This window comes from Ceratotherium simum, chromosome 15, assembly GCF_057802395.1.
Source record: "Ceratotherium simum simum isolate JZ-2026a chromosome 15, ASM5780239v1, whole genome shotgun sequence".
NCBI lineage: Eukaryota > Metazoa > Chordata > Mammalia > Perissodactyla > Rhinocerotidae > Ceratotherium > Ceratotherium simum.
Window position 1 is genome coordinate 62,891,883 of NC_141914.1, and position 19,893 is coordinate 62,911,775.

Genomic DNA, 19,893 nt, shown 5'->3' on the forward strand with positions numbered 1-19,893 from the left:
CCCGCCCGGAAACTGAGACCCAACACCTGGAGGGAGTGAGTGCTGATGCGCTGCGCTGTGGAATCTGTGCTCTCACTAAGGCAGGAGAAGGCCACACGTGGTCTCGAGAAATCGTATCCGAGAGGTTGCTACAAAAGACCACCAGATGAAACTTCTGGATATGCGGGATGGCCAGAGATCAGTCTGTATCGCTCTGGACCCTGAACATGAGCATTGTTCTCTGGTTATTTCAGCTTGTAACTTCCTTTCTCAGGCAGAGTGCTTTCAAATTTATGCATGTCATGTTTATGAAGGTGTTGATTAATAGTGTACTATGAAGGTACAACATTGATAATTGTATCACGAACTTCTAGTGAACCTGGGCAACATATGCTTTCTTTAAAATATAAACAATAGGAAAACAGTTAACTAGTATAAAAATCACTTTTCCCAATTAGAATCTTCCTTTTCTAAGTTTTTTTCTCTAATATTTTTGTTTGATTAAGTAGAAAATTAGATGCCATTAAGCAGTGGTCTGCAGGGTTTTTTGACCTGGTATCCATCAGTAAAATGTCTTTGAGCCTGTGTCTCTAACATACATATATTTTCTTCATAAATTATACAATAAACCACTGTAAAAATGTATAATGCATGTATAAAACATATACACAAATAGATATTTTAAAAAACAACTTGTTTAAAGTATAAATAAAAATAAAAATTTTAATAATTTCTTCTCTCACCTCCTGTCACTTTGAGGTTAGTTGTCAAACATAATTGGAAAATTGGTATACCCCTGGCTAGGTACAATAGAGTTTCCTATACCAATTGCACTTATAAGTACCACATGCGTATAGGGATGATTTTGCGAGGTTGTTTTCGTGTCAGACAAACAGCCTTCAGGAGAAAGGTCACTTGCTGATGACTAAAATTAGATTCCATCGAGGCAAAGGAAGGAAAGGAGTAAGCATCTGTTTCTTTTCCTTGGGGAAGACCCTGATGGTAAGAAAGATATTCTATTAAGGACCTCTGGTTAATTCAGTAGTAGTAGTAAAACTATCAACAGAAAGCAGATCTTAATATTTAGGAAGGAAAGCCTGCACCCTGGCAGAATCCGAGGTGTGTATGTTGAGGCCATTATTGCCCTGCCTTTCTGAGCAACCTCTGACCTCTGGTAAAGACCTCACAGCCGAGGTTCTTCGGGATCACCGTGGCCGGCGACATGCGGGTCAGGGTCCTAATTCCTTCGGCCATCACTCACCAAGAGCCCTCCTGTGTGCCTGGCATTGTGCTTGGGGCCAGGATCACAGAAGGGAGACTGGGCTTTCCTGCAGGGAGCTTACAGTCCAAAGCAGGAGGCACAGCAATCAGCTGACGTGGAATTGCTGCTGCCTGGAAGAACGTTCACATTGCCTGTGCGCACCTAGGAATTGTAGAGCTTGTACTGTCTCAGGGCCAGGGAAAGATCCAGATTACACCAATGGAGAGAGAGAAAGGAAAGCAAGAAAATGGAACAGAGAAGACAGCAGAAGACTGGCTCCCACTTTGTCCCAGAGCAGAGCAAACACAGGGAAGCAGGTCTTGCCTTCTTTTCCCAGGCTGCTCTTTGCAGAATAAGGAGCTGGGGACAGGCTGTGTGTGGTTGGAGGGCAGGAAGGCCGGCTCGCCGAGCTTTGTTGCTCCGAGGTGCTGTCTTTAGCACTGTGCATCCAATTAGGGTGAAAGATTAGGGAGGAGCCCGTGAAAAAACTAAAAGCCTGGACGGAACAATATTTAAAGTGAAGCCACAGCTGCGCCTCATGTTTCTTTTAAAAGGTGAATGGAAACGACTGCTTGAGATAAACTGCAGTAAACAGGAAGACAGAATGCCAGCTGCCGTTCCAGACAAGAGCCCTGCCCTCCCCACACAATTACTGAGGAAGAGTGGCGGTGACCTCCATTAACCCTCCGTCTTCCTGTCTGTGCGGGCTGAATACAGCTGAAGAACTGTTCAGTTCCTGAGCCTGGGAGCCTAGCCCCATCTCCTCATCCGGGGACAGTCTCTTCTGCTTTCTGGGCTGGGGGCTCCTTTTCTTTCAAGGGAGGAGTTGGCCTGGTTGGTCTTAGACATTATAAATCTGAAGGCTCGTGGTGCCTAGTTCCAGATTCTCTCCATCGTTTCACCCTGTGGCACACCTCGGTGAGCCAGCGTGCTCAGGAATGGCTCGTTTCAGGTAACCACAGTCTCCAGTTGTGTGGTTTGTGAATCATACCTCAATTTAAAAAAATAATCCAACCATGTGTGATTATTTTTTTAAATTGAGGTATGATTCACACCATAAAATTCACCATTTTAAAGTGTACACTTTGATGGTTTTTAGTGTATTCATAAGATTGCGCAAACCAGTACTATCTAACTCCAGAACATTTTCATCATCCCCCAAAAGAAACCCTGCGGCCATTAGCAATTACTCCCCATTCCCCTCTTCCCCCTCAGCCATTAATCTACTTTTTATCTTTATGGATTTGCCTGTTCTGGACATTTCTGGTCTCTTTTATCCTTTTCTACACTCTTCTCACCAGCTTACTCCACCCCTCCCTTGAGCATTAGCAATAGCTGCCATTTGATCAGTTCTTCTCAGGGTTGGGCACTGTGCCAAGTACTTTCTCTATAGTGTTTCATTTAATCCTTAAAAGAACCTAAAAGATAAGTAGTATTATCTTTTTTCAAAAAAATAAACTGAGGCTTAAAGAGTTTCAATAACCTACACTAGGAAGTGTCAGAATCAGGATGTTAACTTGGGTCTTCTTGACCCCAGACCTCCTGCACTCCTGCCTCCTTTCTGGTCACGTGCCCATGTCTGGCTCTCTCGGTTCCTGAGTCCACCCTGACTCGGGAGACTGAGGACACCAGCCTCCTGGTGGTGGCTTGGGGTTTGGCTGTTTCATAACATGCAGGAGGTGTTTTGGGCTGTGGTGTTCTGGCACTGATACTGAATGACTGTGATGGTTTTACAGACTTCTAAAATGGTACCTGTTAAAAATAGAGTCCCCAGATAACACTGCCCTGTGTTAAAAGGTACACTAGTCCTCCTCATCCAAGGTTTCAGCTACTGCGGTCAACCCCAGTCTGAAAATATAGTAGAATAAGATATTTTGAGAGAGAGGGAGACCACATTCACATAACTTTTGTTACAGTATATTGTTATTTGTTCTGTTTTACTAGTTTTTGTTGTTAATCTCTTCCCGTGCCTAATTTATAAATTAAACTTTATCATAGGTATGTACGTGTAGGAAAAAACGTAGTATATATAGAGTTCAGTACTACTTCCCCGAGGATAAGGGGGGACTAACTATGGTCTCTCTAGGCGACCATTTGAGAACCAGAGAGAGCTCAGGATGCTCCTCCCAGCAGTTTGTGTTTTGGATACGCTGCTCACAGGGGAGGAAAACTTGAGTTTTCAACTATCCCTTTAGGATTTAATGTTGGAACGCTTCCACTGCAGCAGGCGTCTTTGTGGACTGCCTCTTGGGCTCCTGCTCCTTCATCAAAGGCCCCATTCCGCCAGTAAGTGGCTACTGCATTTCAGCACCTAACAAAGGTGTTGGTTAAATACCTTTGCTCCGGTCCTTAAAGATTAGCATATTCAAGTGTTAGGGACTCTGCACAACAGCCCTTCTGCCTGCCTACTTCTGTTCATATCTCCTCCCTGTAGCATGAGGAGAAGGAATGCAGACGATAGGCAAAATCATCCTCAGGGCTAACTAATTGTAAACAAACATCTCCATCCTCTGAGCTGGCATCCCAACGCTTTTGATGTTGGCCAGTTCTCAAAACAGGTGTCAGAAGGCCCTGGACCCTAGAGTCCTTCCCCTTGGGTGCCCATCCTGGACTGTAGGTTTCCAAGGCCGGCTCTCCCATGAGTACTGATGCTGAGCAAGCCGAACCCAGGTCTCAACATTGCCTAACAGCCCAGCTAACACCTAGTCCAGAGGACTTGTTTAGGCAGATCGATGCAAGGATGCAAAAATAAGAGATTTCAATAGCATTTCAGGAAACCTTTCTGGACAGTTTAGTGTAAGTGTCTGAAATGGCGAATGTCGAAAATACAAACTGAAAAGAAAATGTCCAGACTTTGTATCCATTCAGTGATAACAGTGGAAAGATACCAGGTTATTTAACTTATATTTCTACTAATAATTGAAAGGCTCTTCCCAGGGGATAAAATAAGATGCAAGAACTTGAAATAACTTCCATGGTGCCAGTATTTATGCACTGGCATTGAAAAGCATACCATTTATTTTCTTATAGAATATTGTTTTCATATTTTGATCTTGTAGTTGTTTCAGTGACAAAATAATTAGAAAGTAACGTCAGTATATTTGGGTTTTCTATTTGATTTTTGTTGTTTTAAAGAACATTAATAAAATTTGCCTAATGAACAAACAAGTTCTGTGCTTCTGGTTCCTGGTATTTGAGAGCCTCAGCCTCCCCACACTGGCCTGTTGCCCCCAGATGTTGGAGTAAAGCTGTGTTTCTTCCAAGCTGAGGAGAGAAGTGAGAGTGACTCCCATCTTGCTAAAGGAAGAGTGCTTCTCTGTAGGGTGCTCCCGGATCCGAGCTGCACTCCCTGGTGGATGCGGCTAACGGCCGTCATGCCGGATATCACTAGGCAGTAGATTGCATTGAAGCAAGGGGATCATTAATTGCTTCAAAACAGGCATCCTGGCAAGGCCTTGGCAGAAGCCAGATGGCTACAAATGAAATCCACCTGGATCCAGGGCCTGGCCATTCCACATGGAACAGATTTGTGCTCAGTTAAAGAGGAACCAACTCTGGGTTTCATCTAGCTACTTGATCTGTTAAATTGTTTAAAGCCATGGCTCCCAGAGTGTCTGAACCAGCCGCATCAGCATCATCTGTGTGCATTGTTCAAAATGCACTTTCTCAGCCCCACCCCAGACCTTCTGAATCAAAAAAATAGTCTGTTTAAAAGCCCTCCAGGTGATTCTCAAGCATACTCAAGTTTGAGAACCCCTGGTTTAAAGAAACTTGTGACGAAGAGAGGGCCACTTCGTGTGTGGGTGTCCACCTATGCAGTTCTCCACTTTGCACACTGGTGTCACAGCAACCTCCTGGCATCCTGAGTCCCTTTATGGGCCTTGGGGGACCAGTGTGTTCATCAGCTTCTGGAATAATGCAGCCCCAGTCCTCAGGAAGATTTTCCTCAGCAGCACTTCTTTTCTCTTTCCCATTGGTGGAAAGTGTTTACTTCATTGCTGTCACAGGCATCTCCTGCTGCCTGTGTATATAGCACCAATGTAGAAGAGGGAGAAAGAGTGTTCAAGCCCTTGAGGCTTCTTAAACTTAGAGAGGACCTTGTGTGAGGCATCTAACCCCTCACAGCTCCTGGGGCTTGTTAGAAATGCAGAATCTCAGGCCCTGCCCCTGAAGGAGAGTCTGGGTCTTAGCAAGATCCCCAGGTGATTCATATGTGCCCTGAAGTGTGAGCAGCACTGACCAGGTAACAATTCAGCAGTGCAGACAGGAGGCTGCTGGAAGTGGTACCTTCCAGGGTTCGTAGTGAATTGAGTACTGAGACAGCATTCTGAAACAAGCACGTCCACTCGTCGCAGGTTCTGTCAGTACCATGTGAACAGGTGAAGTAAGAAGCAAACGGAGCTGGAGAGGCCAGAAGGTCAACCCAGGGAAGAGACAGAGGACAGGAAATCGGAGGGTCCGGTGTGCTTTCCCCACTCCCCTTTCCCACAGCTGAACCGTGTCCAGGCCTGCTTGTTGCTGCTCCCAGCCTACACTTGCGTGTAACCCCACAGCCCCATTGAGCCACTCCCAGCAGTAGGGTCCTCTGAGTCTCTAGGCCGAGCGTCTTTCAGTATCTTCCTCCTTTGGGGAGCTGAAGGAACCCCTTCCTCTTGGCCAGACAGGCCCTTTCCGGCTCCGTGGGTTTCGTCGTCTGTGCAGGAGTCAGAAGGAAGCAGCTGTTTGCAGTGCCCTGAGCACCAGCTGGCTCTAGGTTTAGTTTTACGATGTTATTTCCCAAAGTGTTCCTGAGAACCCTAGTGGCCCCACAGCTGCCCCCACAAAAATACAGTTTGTTAATTAAATAAATTTTAGAAATGCAGAAGATACCCAATCTTCGGCTTATAAATTTATGTGCAAATTGCTATGTGAAAGACTAGAGGGCCCCTGCTTCAGACACCAGAGGTACCGAGATGCTGCTAGCAAGCAGAACTGGGCAGAGGGACGAAGGCAGGACCTGAGGGGTCTCAGGAAGGTAATTGATGTGCAGGATGGAGACCCGTCACAGCCCGAAGAAAGTGTGGAAAGGACTTTGGGAGGTACTGGGTTTGGAGATGGACAGTATCTCCCCAAACAAAATATTCTGCTTTTTATGTCATTTACCCACTACCCCTGTTTGATCTTGTCAAGTTTCGGGCCTTGCAGCAGAGCAGTGGCGCCGTGCGGAGGCTGAGCCTTGGTGTGTGGGGTCTGAGCGTGCCCTGTGGGCTGTGTCCTGAGGTGGCAGCTCGCATCGCCCTCGGAAGCCACTGTGAGCCTTGTCTGCCCGGGCGCCGGGTGGCCATAGGGAATTCAGCGGCAGGAGAGGACAGTGGGGAGTTTCTAAGTGCAGGTTGACTTGCATCCTGGTCCTGCCTCCTTTTCTGTCTCACAGTGGTGAGCACTGCTCCTCAGTTGTCCTTCTGCTTTTTGCTAGCATTGTCAATTTTAGATGTTTTACAAGGGTCTTTCCCAAGACCGTTTTAGGAGTGGACGAGGCTCCCCTTGCCTTAAACGCAGCCAAACAGTGTAGCTTTGAGTCAGCCTGTCTCTTTTCCTATTCCTCACCCTGGGGCATCTTTGGCCTTTGGGGAGTTGGAAGACATAATTGCCCTGCAGGTATAATTCCTTAGAGAACAAAAGAACTTTGAAACCACACACACACACACACACACACTCTTACACATGTGGGCCACCAAAAGGAAATTAGTTTCCAATTGTTGAATTTTAAGAGAAAAACTGTTTTACTAGTTAGTTGAATCATAGTTACTTGAAAGATTAGAAATCGCATTTGTTCCAAAATGAAGATTGAGCAGTGGTGTCAAGGAAAGCAGCTCTGAGGAGAAGGTATTTGCATTGCAAATATTTGTGGTTATGATTGGGCCTTGGAATGTGTGCTTTGCAGTCACGAGTTTTCTCCTTTTCTGAGAAAGCATCACATCTGTATCAGTCTCACCCTGTGTTCCCAACATGGCGTCCACCATTATTCCCCTAGGCACCTCACTCGTCAGTGTGGAGGAGCAGAAAGACGGACTTGAATCCTGGCTAACAGTAGAGTAACCTTCCTTCACCCTCTGCTTCCTCACCTTCAAAGCAGTAATTGTTGGAGGATTAACCATAATAGATACCATTTATGGCAGATTTACGTTACCATGGGCCAGGTACTGCTGCTAAGGAATTTACGTAAATCTCTCATTTAATCCTCCAGTATCAAGTGAGATCCTTTACCTTTGGACTGGGAAGGGCTTCCCAAGCACAAAGCCATCAAGGACAGGACAGAAGAAGCAGGCTATTGACTTAAGTACATAACACTTAGGTTTAAAACTCAAAAGGACTAAATACCTTTAATATAAAACTTTCAAAACTCTCAGACCTTTATAGAAAAGTAAGCAAAGCTAGGAGTAATTCAGAGAAAAGCAAGTACAGTAACTAAAAAACATTTAAATATTTAATCTTACTGGTAATCAAAGAAATTAAAAAGAATACCACTTTTGCATATCAAATTGTTACCAGATACATACCCAGGTTTTTTAACCTCTTCATGCTCAGTTTCAAAATTAAAAACAACAGCATTTTTTTTTTTCAGTGAAAATGCTCAGTTTTAGCCAGGATATAGTGAGAGCTGTGCTCTGACGTGGCTGGTGGGCATGTAAATTGGAAAAGCTTTTCCCTGGAGCAATGTGACAAAATGTGTCAAGAGCCTCCACAAATGTTCACCCACAGCTGATCTGGTGATTCCGCTTCCAGGAATGTTCACACTCAGCTGATCTGGTGATTCCACTTCCAGGAATGTTCACACTCAGCTGATCTGGTGATTCCGCTTCCAGGAATATTCACACTCAGCTCCACAAATGTTCACACTCAGCTGATCTGGTGATTCCACTTCCAGGAATGTTCACACTCAGCTGATCTGGTGATTCCACTTCCAGGAATGTTCACACTCAGCTGATCTGGTGATTCCGCTTCCAGGAATGTTCACACTCAGCTCCACAAATGTTCACACTCAGCTGATCTGGTGATTCCACTTCCAGGAATGTTCACACTCAGCTGATCTGGTGATTCCGCTTCCAGGAATGTTCACACTCAGCTGATCTGGTGATTCCACTTCCAGGAATGTTCACACTCAGCTGATCTGGTGATTCCGCTTCCAGGAATGTTCACACTCAGCTCCACAAATGTTCACACTCAGCTGATCTGGTGATTCCACTTCCAGGAATGTTCACACTCAGCTGATCTGGTGATTCCGCTTCCAGGAATGTTCACACTCAGCTGGTCTGGTGATTCCGCTTCCAGGAATGTTCACACTCAGCTCCACAACTGTTCACACTCAGCTCCACAAATGTTCACACTCAGCTGATCTGGTGATTCCACTTCCTGAGGAAATCGTCAGACAAGGTGGGCATGGGTTATGTCAAAATGCTAATCTCTAGGTTATTTTTAATTGGATACAGCCCAAATGGCTGACAATAGAAGGTAACTCCATAGGATAGAATAATATGCAGCCATTAAAAATTGTGTTTTTAAGGAATATTAAATGATATGATGGAAATTGTCAAAATAAATAATATCTCAATTTTATAAAGAGGAAAAATATACATAAGATAAAAAAACTAGAAAGAAATATACCAAAAATACCAAAATGTTACAATGATCTGTGTCTAAGTGGTGGGATTATGGGTGCTGTTTATATTTTTTATACTTGATTTGTTCAATGGGATCCAGAAAGAGAGAGAGAAGGGGAGAAGATTGTGTGTTATAAAACAGCTCTCTTTAAGCTCTTAATAAAGTATTCGGGTATAAAGATTGTAATTAATGTAAATAGAGATATTTTTCAGGCCTTCCCCCATATCTGTCGCTCTAGCAGACCCAGTAAATCAAGAGAGAGAGATGTGGAATCAAGGGTGTGTTCACACCTCACATTCAGGGTAGGTGTTTTCTTTAAATAAAGCCTCTTCCAGACCCAGGCTAATGTGGAACACCAGCATGTTGTTGAACATTGGTTATAAACATTCACGTTATTACCTGCTGATTGTATGTTTGGATATTCAGTTCCACTCGACAGTTTTCTGACTACAGAGGAGATTGGGTGAGAATCTCTTTTGTCTATTACATGGATTGAGAAATAGCTTCACTGACTACACTAAATCTGCACAGCAGATTTTGGGATTTTGCAATGAGTTTGTTATAAAGATGTCAAGTGATGGCCTTCTGTTTTGGCAGGACAATCGCCAAGTACCGGCCCTGCATATTTGGAAGGGTGGGTTGCTTTAATTAAGGCCCCCAGCAGCACAGTTGCAAGTGGTTAGTGAAATTAAAAGCATTCTTGCTCCCTTTACAACCTTATGGGCACCCTCTCAGGGCTCAGTGCTGTGCTAGCCCAGGAAACAATAGGAAATCAGCATGCGTCTGGATAAAACCAGTCTTTCACTTTGTGGCTGTGTTGCACAGACACACACACACACTGTAGCTCCTCGTATGACACAGTTCCATCAGTACATGCCAAAATGGAAGGATATCTGTGTAGACAGATATAATTGCTAAGTGTGGAAGTTGAAGGATGCTTATGGTGTCCAAGGATTAAAAAATGTTAGAGAAAAGAAGAGAGATGAGCTTTCCTTGAACTATAGGTTCTCAATCCTACTGAAACTAAACATCTGGTGCTAGAGCCTGGGGATGTGTACTTTACATTTGATCTTAGCCAAAAGACTGAGAAGCAGTGGGAATGTGTATTTCATAGACTGTCCAGGAAATTCTGATGCAGCCTGTTGAAGCTGGCAATTGGGAACCACTGTCTTAGTAGAACTGTGCTGTCATATATTTTAATCTGCACTGTCCAGTATGGTATCCACTAGCCACCTGTGGCTGTGGAGCTCTTGAAATGCAGCTAGTGTGACCGAGGAACTGAAGTTTTAATTTAAATTAGTTAATTTTTAATTCAAATGTCATTAGCCACATGTGGCTTATACCACCATGTGAGACAGAGCAGCCTTAACCTGCAGTCTGCTGCCCTTCACTTGAGGGGAAGTGAAGCCATGTTTCAGCCCGCTCTTCCCACAGGTTGTACATTTTACCACACTGACACAGTGATGCTCAGATGATGGCTCAGAGATTTCACATGTAACTTCTGGGGACTGGTGACAGCAGATGTGGCTCCAGAACCTTCTACCGGGAGAATCAAGGGGCCATCATGGCTTCCATAGCCACACCCAGTCATGTGAGCTGGGTTTTGTAATATAATTTGCTCAGCATAGTCTTCTACCCCCTGCTCAGAATGTAAAATGGTGCTTCTCACAGCCTTCATCATCCCACAAAACAGAACACCGAAACCTCATTCTCACCCCAGGATTTCTAACCCATTATGTTTGTTTTTTGTAGTTGTTTTATTTTTAACTAAGGAAATCATTTGTAATCTTCTCTCCTGTTGTTTAAAGGCTTTAAAAGTTCAGCATGGTGAGTTTTTATGGGACTTTTATGAAAAGCCAAGTGTTGTAAACATATCCAAATTATCACAGTAGTGTAGTTTACCAAATTCTTTTCCTGTGCACACCGACCTGACTGCCCTTCAGAATATGAAACAGATGGGCCAATTCGAGTTCTCCCGCTACTCCAGACACGATGTTAAGGTTTCTCACATTCTCAGCCTGGTAAGACCAGGATAACTCTTGAACAGAAGCAATAGTCCCCATCAAGACCACAGGCTAGGTACAGGCAGGGGCTGGGTCTGTCCGTCCTTGGCTGTGCTCCGGCACGCTAGTGCGACACCTGCCATCTCACAGAGGCTTGGTGCCTGTTGGTTGAATGAATTAATGTTCTTGCCGTAGAGAAAGTGGGCTGAAGGGACAATGTAAGGAAGAGACGATAAGATCCAGGGAAGGGCCACATGTGAGTTAAAAGCGATTTGATTTAGGACAAAGTGCTTGCCTCCACAGCTTGACTCGGTCATATCTGGCAGGTAAGAAGAAGAAAGATGACAGCGCCACATAATCTGGATCTGTCTTGGTGAAGACCACTGGGTACCATGATGGTGATTTCCTAGACCAGTGGTCACAAAAGGCTCTGAAGAGTTGAAAGTGCCCGCAGAGGAGGAACCAGGAGAGACCAGTTTAATTTCAGCTTTTAATAATTCAAGTGGTCTTGTGCTGTGGATATTTACTTTTCATCTAATGTTACAATTCTAAGAAACTTAGCAGTTAGACTGCCTATGGTTGCGATGTATCTGCCCACTTATCGGCATTTTTTTTTTTTTCCTGAAATTTTAGGCACAGAAAAATGAGCGAGAATCTATCCGACAGAAGTTGGCACTTGGAAGCTTCTTTGATGATGGCCCAGGAATTTATACCAGCTGTAGCAAAAGTGGGAAGCCAAGCCTTTCCTCTCGGTGAGTGTTCTTTTAGTTGATTTTCTGATATGTACCTAATGGTTTTTGTCATCTGACTATATGTCTAATAAAAGATATCCTTTAAATTCTCCGGTATTTTTTTTTCCCATAATACTACCACCTTTATTTGAGTTCTAGACAGACCGCTCCCCACCTGTTTGTTGGGTTTGTTTTTCAGTTTTTGTCCAAAAAACCAAAAACTTTTAGTTTTTGGCCCATTTGCCCAGCCACTTAAGGTCAGATTTCTGTATTTCATTTTTTTTTTTGGACACAATTCTGATTTTGCACTGTAATGGAGGAATCAAGCCACACTCTTAAGCCAGCAGACGCTTAGAGAAGTGTGGCAGACCACCAGATTTCCCGTTAAGCAGTCCCAAAGTATCCAGCATCACCCCTGACACATGGGACTGCCGTGAATCCCAGTAACTGAGAAATACAAGCCCCCCTTTGATCTTTCAGTGTTGATTACAGTGCTTAACCTGACCTCCAGGTGTTTTTTCTTTATCTTAATTTATTTCAGGATTTCATTGGTCATTTGTATAGCTTCTAATTCCAATTAAAATATATTAAAATTATAATTTACCTAGAAAACAAGGCTGTAGACCAGAGCTTCTCAAACGTTAATGTGCATATGAGTCACCTGGGGATTTTGTTAAAATGCTGATTCTGATTCAGTAGGTCTAGGTGGGACTCAAGATTCTGCATCGAACAAGCTCCCAGCTGATGTCCATGCTGCCAGTCCACAAGTCACACTTTGATTAGTGAGGGTATAGACAATCTGCAAAGTTAACTCCTAATAGTACAGGTATTCTGAGTGATTAAAGCACGTAGAAAGTTGTTTTAATAAAGGTGTAGTAACTGGAGACTTGGCAGTGCTCTCCTGATGCCTCCCCAAATGTCTGTTTCTTCTTAGAATGTCTGTGTCTTCCTTTGGGCTCTCTAAGAGCAAATATTCCCTGTATAAATATTAGATATTTTGACCATGTTGAGCCAGGTGTGGGAGACACATGATAGCATTCATGCATTCATTCAACCAACAGATTTCCACTCTCTCCTTCATGGGAGGCCTGGAATTAGACACTTTACCATCTGTTTAAATCTATTCTATCCAGCTTTCAGTAAGCCTTGTACTTTAGTCTGATCCTTCGAGATTCATCTAAATCAGCAAAAATCAGAAAGTGCACACACGCTCATGTATATGCATACTTAGGAGTCACTGCAGGTGGGTTAGTCCATCAAGGCAGCAGCTGTAGTTTGGCTGTACATGTTACAGCATCTCTGCCCCAGCCGGGTGCCAGCCCAGTCTCTTAGGTCCCCTTGCTCTTCTCCTGTGTCTGTCCAGAGCCGGAAGGTCAACCTTGCCCTTAGCTGTGGAAGCAGCTCTTTGCCCTCCCAGTGGGATGTGGCAGAAGAGCTCTGGCCCAGGGACCTGGAGACCTGAAGATGAGTCCTAGTCAGCTTCTGATTTTGAGACTTTGAACAGTTTACTTAGTTTTACCATGCCTCAGTTTCCTCATTTTTGTAAAATGAGGAGATTGGACCATATAGTCTTACAAATCTCTGCTACTTCTCTTGAATATTCCCCAAAGGGCCAAAAAGTTTTCTTCTAGAAACCCCATCTCTGTGCTCAGCAGTGTCATATCTATCTGGTCCGAATGGGAGGTTTTTGTTTTAAAATCAAAGTTTTATTTATATATATGTATGTATGTATGTATGGCTTTGAAAGTAAAATAGAATTAATAATAACTACAAGGTGTATAATGACAACACAAAATAAAAGTAACAGTCCCCTGTCCCATCACACTCTATCCTTGTCCCACTCTCCAGGAACAATAACTTTTAACTCCTTGGCTATTTCTTCTAGTATTTACCTACATATCTCTAAGTAAAACGCTTATCTTCTTAGCTTTTACTTTTAAATAACTATCTATTGATAACCAACTATAGAAAATTGGGATTTAACTCTCTTATAGCCTTCCCAGACATATCTGTTTAATCCTCCCCATTCTCCCTTTATAATTATTTCACAATTTGGGGTCAAATACCTGTTCAATCTTTGCAGTATTAAGATCTTATATTATTCACACTGAATCATGTAGTCAACTATGATTACTTGGGAAGTGTCATTGTTTCTCCTGAAATTAAAATGGCCCCATTTTCCCTTTTGCCAGTCTATGGTTTTGACTGCTGTACTCTGTTCCACTGTGTGAATACATCACAGTTCATTCAGCCACTCTTCTGATGATAGGCATTGGGTTGTTCCAAAGGTTCTGCTCTGGTAAACAATGCTGCTTATAATTATAAACATTCTCGTACATGCCTTCTGCTGTCCATGTGCACGGGTTTCTCTTTGGTGTACATCTAGGAGTGGAATTATTAGGAAAAACATAAATGTTCACATTTAGAACATAATGCCAAACTGTTTTCCAAAATGATTCCAACAAGTTACCAGAGTTTCAGAGATCCTTGTGGATCCATAGCCTTTCTAACACTTGATATTGCCGATTTCTTTTACATTTTTGTTAATTGAATGGGTATTAAATGGTATTTCATTGTGTTTATTAGACATCTTTGTTTTCCCTTCTATGAAATGTCTATTTGGGTCTTATGTCTAGATTTTTAGTGGATTCTTTGTTGGTTTGTGTGTGTGTGTGTGTGTGTGGAAGATTGGCCCTGAACTAATATCTGTTGCCAATCTTCCTCTTTTTTGCTTGAGGAAGATTGGCCCTGAGCTAACATTTGTGCCCATCCTCCTCTATTTTGTATATGGGACGCCGCCACAGCATGGCTGGATGAGCAGTGCGCAGGTCTGCGCCCGGGATCCGAACCTGCGAACTCTGGGCCGCCGAAGCAGAGGGCATGAACTTAACCACTACGCGACCGGGCCGGCCCCCCTTTTTGCTTTTTTTATTGATTTATTCAAGTTCTTTAGTCATGATACTAATCCTTAATATGTTGGACGTATTGCAAATACCTTCTCCCAGGTTGTAACTTGCCTTTTCACTTCCTCAATGTATCTTTTATGACCAGAGGTTCTTAATTTTAATATAGTGATTTTTATCTAACTTTTCTTTTATAGTCAGTGCTTTCTGTGTCTTGTATACAAAAAGTCTTCTTCTAAGCCAAGTTCCAAAAGACAGTAACCTAGATTTCCTACCAAGAATTGAAAGTGCTGGCTTTTTTTAAAAGTCTATAATCAATCAGGATTTGGTTTCTTGATTAGAGTATGGAGGAGAAGTCCGATTTCATCTTTTTCCATACACCTGACCATTTCTCCATCATATTTATTAAACAATCCTTCTTTTAGTCAGTGATCTGGCAGACCACTTCTGTATATACTGTACACTAATGGGAATACATTCTTTTCATTGGTTAGTGTTTCTATCCCTGAACTAATACTATACAGTCTTAATTACTATAGCTTCAAAGTAAGCCCTGCTATGGTCAGGCAAGTCCCTCTCTTTACTCTTTTTTTACAGAAGTGCACTGCCTTTTCTTGCTTTTTTATTCTTCCATATAAATTTTAAATCATCTAATCATGTTCAGCAAAATACTCTCTTGGGATTTTGACTGGAATTTCATTGAATCTATAGATCCATTTAGGCAAGAATTACATTTTCACAATATTAAATCTTTCTATCAATGAACATGGCCTGTCTCTCTTTTATTTAGATCTTATTGAATATTTCTTAATAGGGTTTTATAATTTTCCATTTAAAGATACTATATATCTTCTGTTATATTTATTTCTAGATATTTGATATTCTGATATTATCTTAAATTCTCTTTGATAATGCTTTCTCATTGTTTGCTGCTGGTGAACAGAATTGCGACTTACTTTGTATACTTTTCTTATATCTAGCCACTTTGTTATTATTGCACCTATTATTTCTCTACTCTTCTATTATTTCTAATAAAGTTTTGTATAGATTCTTGGGGATTTTTAAACAATATTATCTAAAAAATAGCGGCTTTAATTATTGCTTTCCAGTCCTCATGTCTCTGGTTTCTTTCTTTCCTTTATTGCACTGGGTAGGCACCCTAATATATTGAGGATTAAAAACAGTATAGTTGGAATCCTTAGCTCATTTCTCATATTAAATGGAATGCTTCTTATGTTTCCCTGTATAAGATGATGTTAATTTTATGTTTTCTTTATGAGATTAGTGCTATTCCCTCATACTCATAATTTTTACTCATAAAAAAAAGAATTTTTATTATGAATGGGCATTTAACTATATCACATGCTTTTTCTGCTTCTGTTGAGATGATTATATGATTTACTTTATTAATCTATTAATGAATTAAAGAATTACATTTACAGATTTTTGAAATGTTGAACAATTCTTGCCTACCTAGTATAAACCCAAATTGGTTTGGGGTATTATTTTTTTTCAGACACTGTGGGATTTTATTTATAATATATTGTTTAGGATTGTTACATTTATATTCATGATTGACATGGGTCTGTTGTATTCTTTTCTTGTAATATTTTTCTCTGGTTTTAGTATCAGGGTTATGCTGGCTTAAAAATGAGTTGGCTACTATTCTCTGTTTCATATTGTCTGAGAAAAGTCTCCATAATATTGGAATAATTATCTGAGCCTGGTGTTTACTTTGTGAGTTTGCTTTAACTGCTTCCATTTCTTAAATGGCCATAAGATTGTACACACTTTTTGTTTCTTCTTGAGTGAATTCTGATGAGTTATATTTTTCTAAGAATTTGTCCATTTTGTTTGTTTTCCAAATTTTTGGCATGATACTTTCTGATTTCACCAAGAGTATTAAGTTGGTTAAAATGTTTTCTTCTGATTTCTACATTGTCTGTTATCTTTTTCTGAGTTTATTTTTTTCTTTGTTTTGACTTCTGTCCGTTAATAATTAAGTGTAAAACACTAAAAGCTATTTGTAAACTCTCAGATTGGGGCTTGGTGATGTCTCCTAGAGAGAATTTCCCTGACCACCCACTTAAAAAGTCAGCACCCAACGTACCTGTCCCCCTCCCTCCTCTTACCCTGCTTTCCTCTTACCCTGATTTGTTTTTCTTTGTAGTCCTTATCACTACCTGACATTGTATTATATATGTTTGAGTCCATTCTTTGTCTTTCTTTAGCACTAAAATATAAACTCCAGGAGAGCAGGTCTTTGTCTATTCTGTTCACCACCATAACTGTTGATTAAAATAGTGCCTAATACGTAGTCAGTCACCAAATATTTGTTGAATTGATGAATGGTGAACTTCATTTTAGAATAGTCAGATAAAAACACAACTATTTCATTAGGGTACATCCAGTTAAAAGTATCTAAAGCTCTTTTCTCTTGGACTGTAAGTTGCTGTGGAGAAGAACTCCCAGTTTCATCCTGAGAAGTTTTAAGCCTGGCTGCCAGTGTTTTAGACTCCAGCAGGGGGATAGTTGAAGCTCAGCGTGTAGGATTTCACTTAATTTCCTTGATTTCATTAAGGCACTTCATTGGCACCTCAGCTGTGCCTAAGTGTGCCCCAGTCTGGAGCGCCTCTGAGTCAACCCCTCATCATAGTAAACTTCCTCGTTCTGCCAGGCCACAAGTGGACAGGGCAAGTTAGAGGGTCTAGGTAGTCCTTTCAGTTGTTCAGCCTTTCTTTGTATGCAGTCCTACCCCACTCCCTGCCTTCAGATGTACCTGAGCTCTTCCAGGATTCTGCAGTGAAAATGTGTGTGCTTCCTCCAGCAGCCTCCCCCTGTAGTCACCTAGCAGATTGAAGTAGTTAAGCAAATGCCTCTCATCCGTCTGCATTTTATCTTCCAAAATTATTCCACACTTTTTTTTGTGTCATTGTCTCCCTTGCCATTTTCTTTATCCATGTAGATTTATATTTTCTTTCTTCCTTTAATATTATTTTAGTAGGATTTCAGAAGAGAGAGTAGATAAAAATACCTGTGTTCAATATGCCATGTTTAACTAGAAGTCTCATGAAAGTTTTCATTATTTTTAGTAGCAGAAATATCTTCTCAAATAAAATCCTGTGCAGAAACCCTGTATGTCAAACAAAGCAGTCCTTCTCTGGTTCAGGAAGACTGAAGGAGAGGGAGGGACTGGGGTACGCCTGTCCAGAAAATGCCACCTCCATAGTCTCCCTTCAGTGCCACTCTATATCCTCCACCTTCCTTCCCCTGCAAGCCCCCGAAGCCCACTTGAAACTCTTCTGGCAGGGCAGAATTTGAAAATCACTGAATCATCTACCCCCTTGGAGACATAGTGATCTAAACACATAGGTATTTCACAATAGCTCTTAACAAGCTACACTTGTTGACTCCCCATAAGGAAGATGATTTATACCCTGTTCTTTCAGATGTTTCTGTCTCCACATTCTGGGATGAGATCATCCTCTGTGAGAATACCATGACTTTTTGCATCCCTCGGAGGATGATAATGAGACTTAATGTTTCTAAGAAATATCACTTCATCTCTGTAAACTTGAATTTATCCCTTCAAAGACTGACTGTCCTTCCCCTCATCAGTAATAGTGAGTAAGGAGAGCAGCCTTAGGAAATGTTCAGTCGAAATTGTGTGACCCATATTACCCATGCCTATGAGAATTAATTTTTTTCTAATATATTACAATCCCTGAAATTCTTCATTGAGCTAGAAATACCTTCCCTCTTACTTACAAAAGTACTGGAGGGACGTTAGAACTTTGAGGTCGCCAATATGGTGTTCCAAAATGCATCTGAGCACGTGTGTTGAATTAGTGAAATAATCAGAACCAAGTGAATCTCACATGCATGTACTACTCTAAAGAGCTCAGTGCTCAATTTTAAATGGGGCTGAGGACTTAAAATTAAGTGGCCAAGCAATGGATTCTGAAGTGCCAAGCTTGCTTTTAAGGCAGGGCCTACCCAGGTGAGTGGGATCTTTGGCAAAATAATGGAGTTCTATTTACGTATTTTAAAGGGTGTGCATTTGCCTGTAAAAACGAACTTCACACGCCTTGTATAAGAAGAGATGAAGTAGACGAGGGTCTTCCGAGAAGACGTGTCTAGGCTGCTCCTGCGAGTGTCAGTCCTTCTCAGTTGTCTGGGTTTCAGCCCCATTTTTCTGATTGGTGCTGTCTCCTAATGCACTTTTTAAGAGTGACAGGCTGTGAAATGTGAGCTGGACTTACAGTAATCCCATAAAAACATTTCCTGCCTGATACTGCAGCAAAAGAATTCTTGATATTGCTTCATAACTCAGCTAATTAAATTTGACTTATACTGAAATGTGGCAAATATAGGAAGTGCCTTTCTTTTTTCAAAATTTGCTAATTCACACATAATCAGCCTTTTCAAACTGAGACTGTATGAACTTTGTGATTTTATTCTATTAAAAATGCTTTGGCAAAAAGCTTTTAAAAGCCTAAAAGGAAAAGAGAAAAATGAATTACCTATTTTTGAAATAAGATTTCTAAGAAATATTAGGTTTACTCATATTCTTGAAAAAATAAATATTCCTTTTCTTTTATTAGTATACTTTCATATAAAATATTTTTATGACGAAATTAATCTTAAATCAGCATTATATTTCAGATTCTGAGTTTATATAGTTTAGTGCTATTAAAGGAATGGCTTGTCTGCTATGAGAACACAAGACAGAGTGGTTGTTAGTGATGGACATCTACGAAATCTTTCATTTGTCAAACATTGCAACCTGAGCTGACGTTGTGGAGGAAACTTTCTCTGCTTTCTCCGTTCTCCTTTTCTCTGAGTAATCACAAAATAAATTTGACTGTCACCTCCCTTCTTACCTTACCCCAAGATAGATTTTATTTACCTACGTGTAAATACAGTATAATACAGCCTTTTTCATAAAGTATGCAATGGGGATGGTGTAAGCTAGAATAGACTATACCCTTCTCTCCAAACATTGTGAATATTGTGAAAAACAGAAATTCCCCAGAGAGCTTTTGAGCAGCTGGTTTGAATAATTATCACTGTTGACTTACCTCAACCACTCCAACATCCCCAAATCAAAATTCATTTCTTCTTGTTCTTATAGTTTTATTGGTGAATGGCTGAGACGAGACCAATAGTAGATACCACCCCCTCCTTTTGTGTTTGGGCTGGGGGTGGGGGGAGGCACCAGGGAGCTGGATCAGCTGGACAGATGACAGGGATCTAGACAGCCTTTGTAGAGACTGGATTCACAGGAGCTTTGATTGTGAGGAACTGAGACTCTGTGTATATAATCTGCCACGGAATCACAGGTCAGACCAGCAACATTCTGCCAGGAAAGTGAA

General features: G+C 41.6%; 1 protein-coding gene across 11 annotated transcripts in view; it reads left to right on the forward strand.

Moving 5' to 3' along the window:
- The window catches only part of SCHIP1 (schwannomin interacting protein 1), a 581,206-nt gene that overhangs the window by 540,887 nt on the left and 20,426 nt on the right, over positions 1–19,893 (forward strand). For 10 of the 11 annotated variants that reach the window (XR_015554530.1, XM_087440124.1, XM_087440122.1 and 7 more), the window contains one exon: positions 11,518–11,636. Coding sequence is in view for 10 of the 11 variants with exons in the window: in XM_087440124.1 (XP_087296250.1) it covers positions 11,518–11,636 (119 nt within the window). In the remaining variant the exon portion in view is untranslated. Of the gene's footprint in view, positions 1–9,119; positions 9,184–11,517; positions 11,641–19,893 lie in introns of those variants that run through there. The other variant, XM_087440125.1, reaches the window with a different exon arrangement.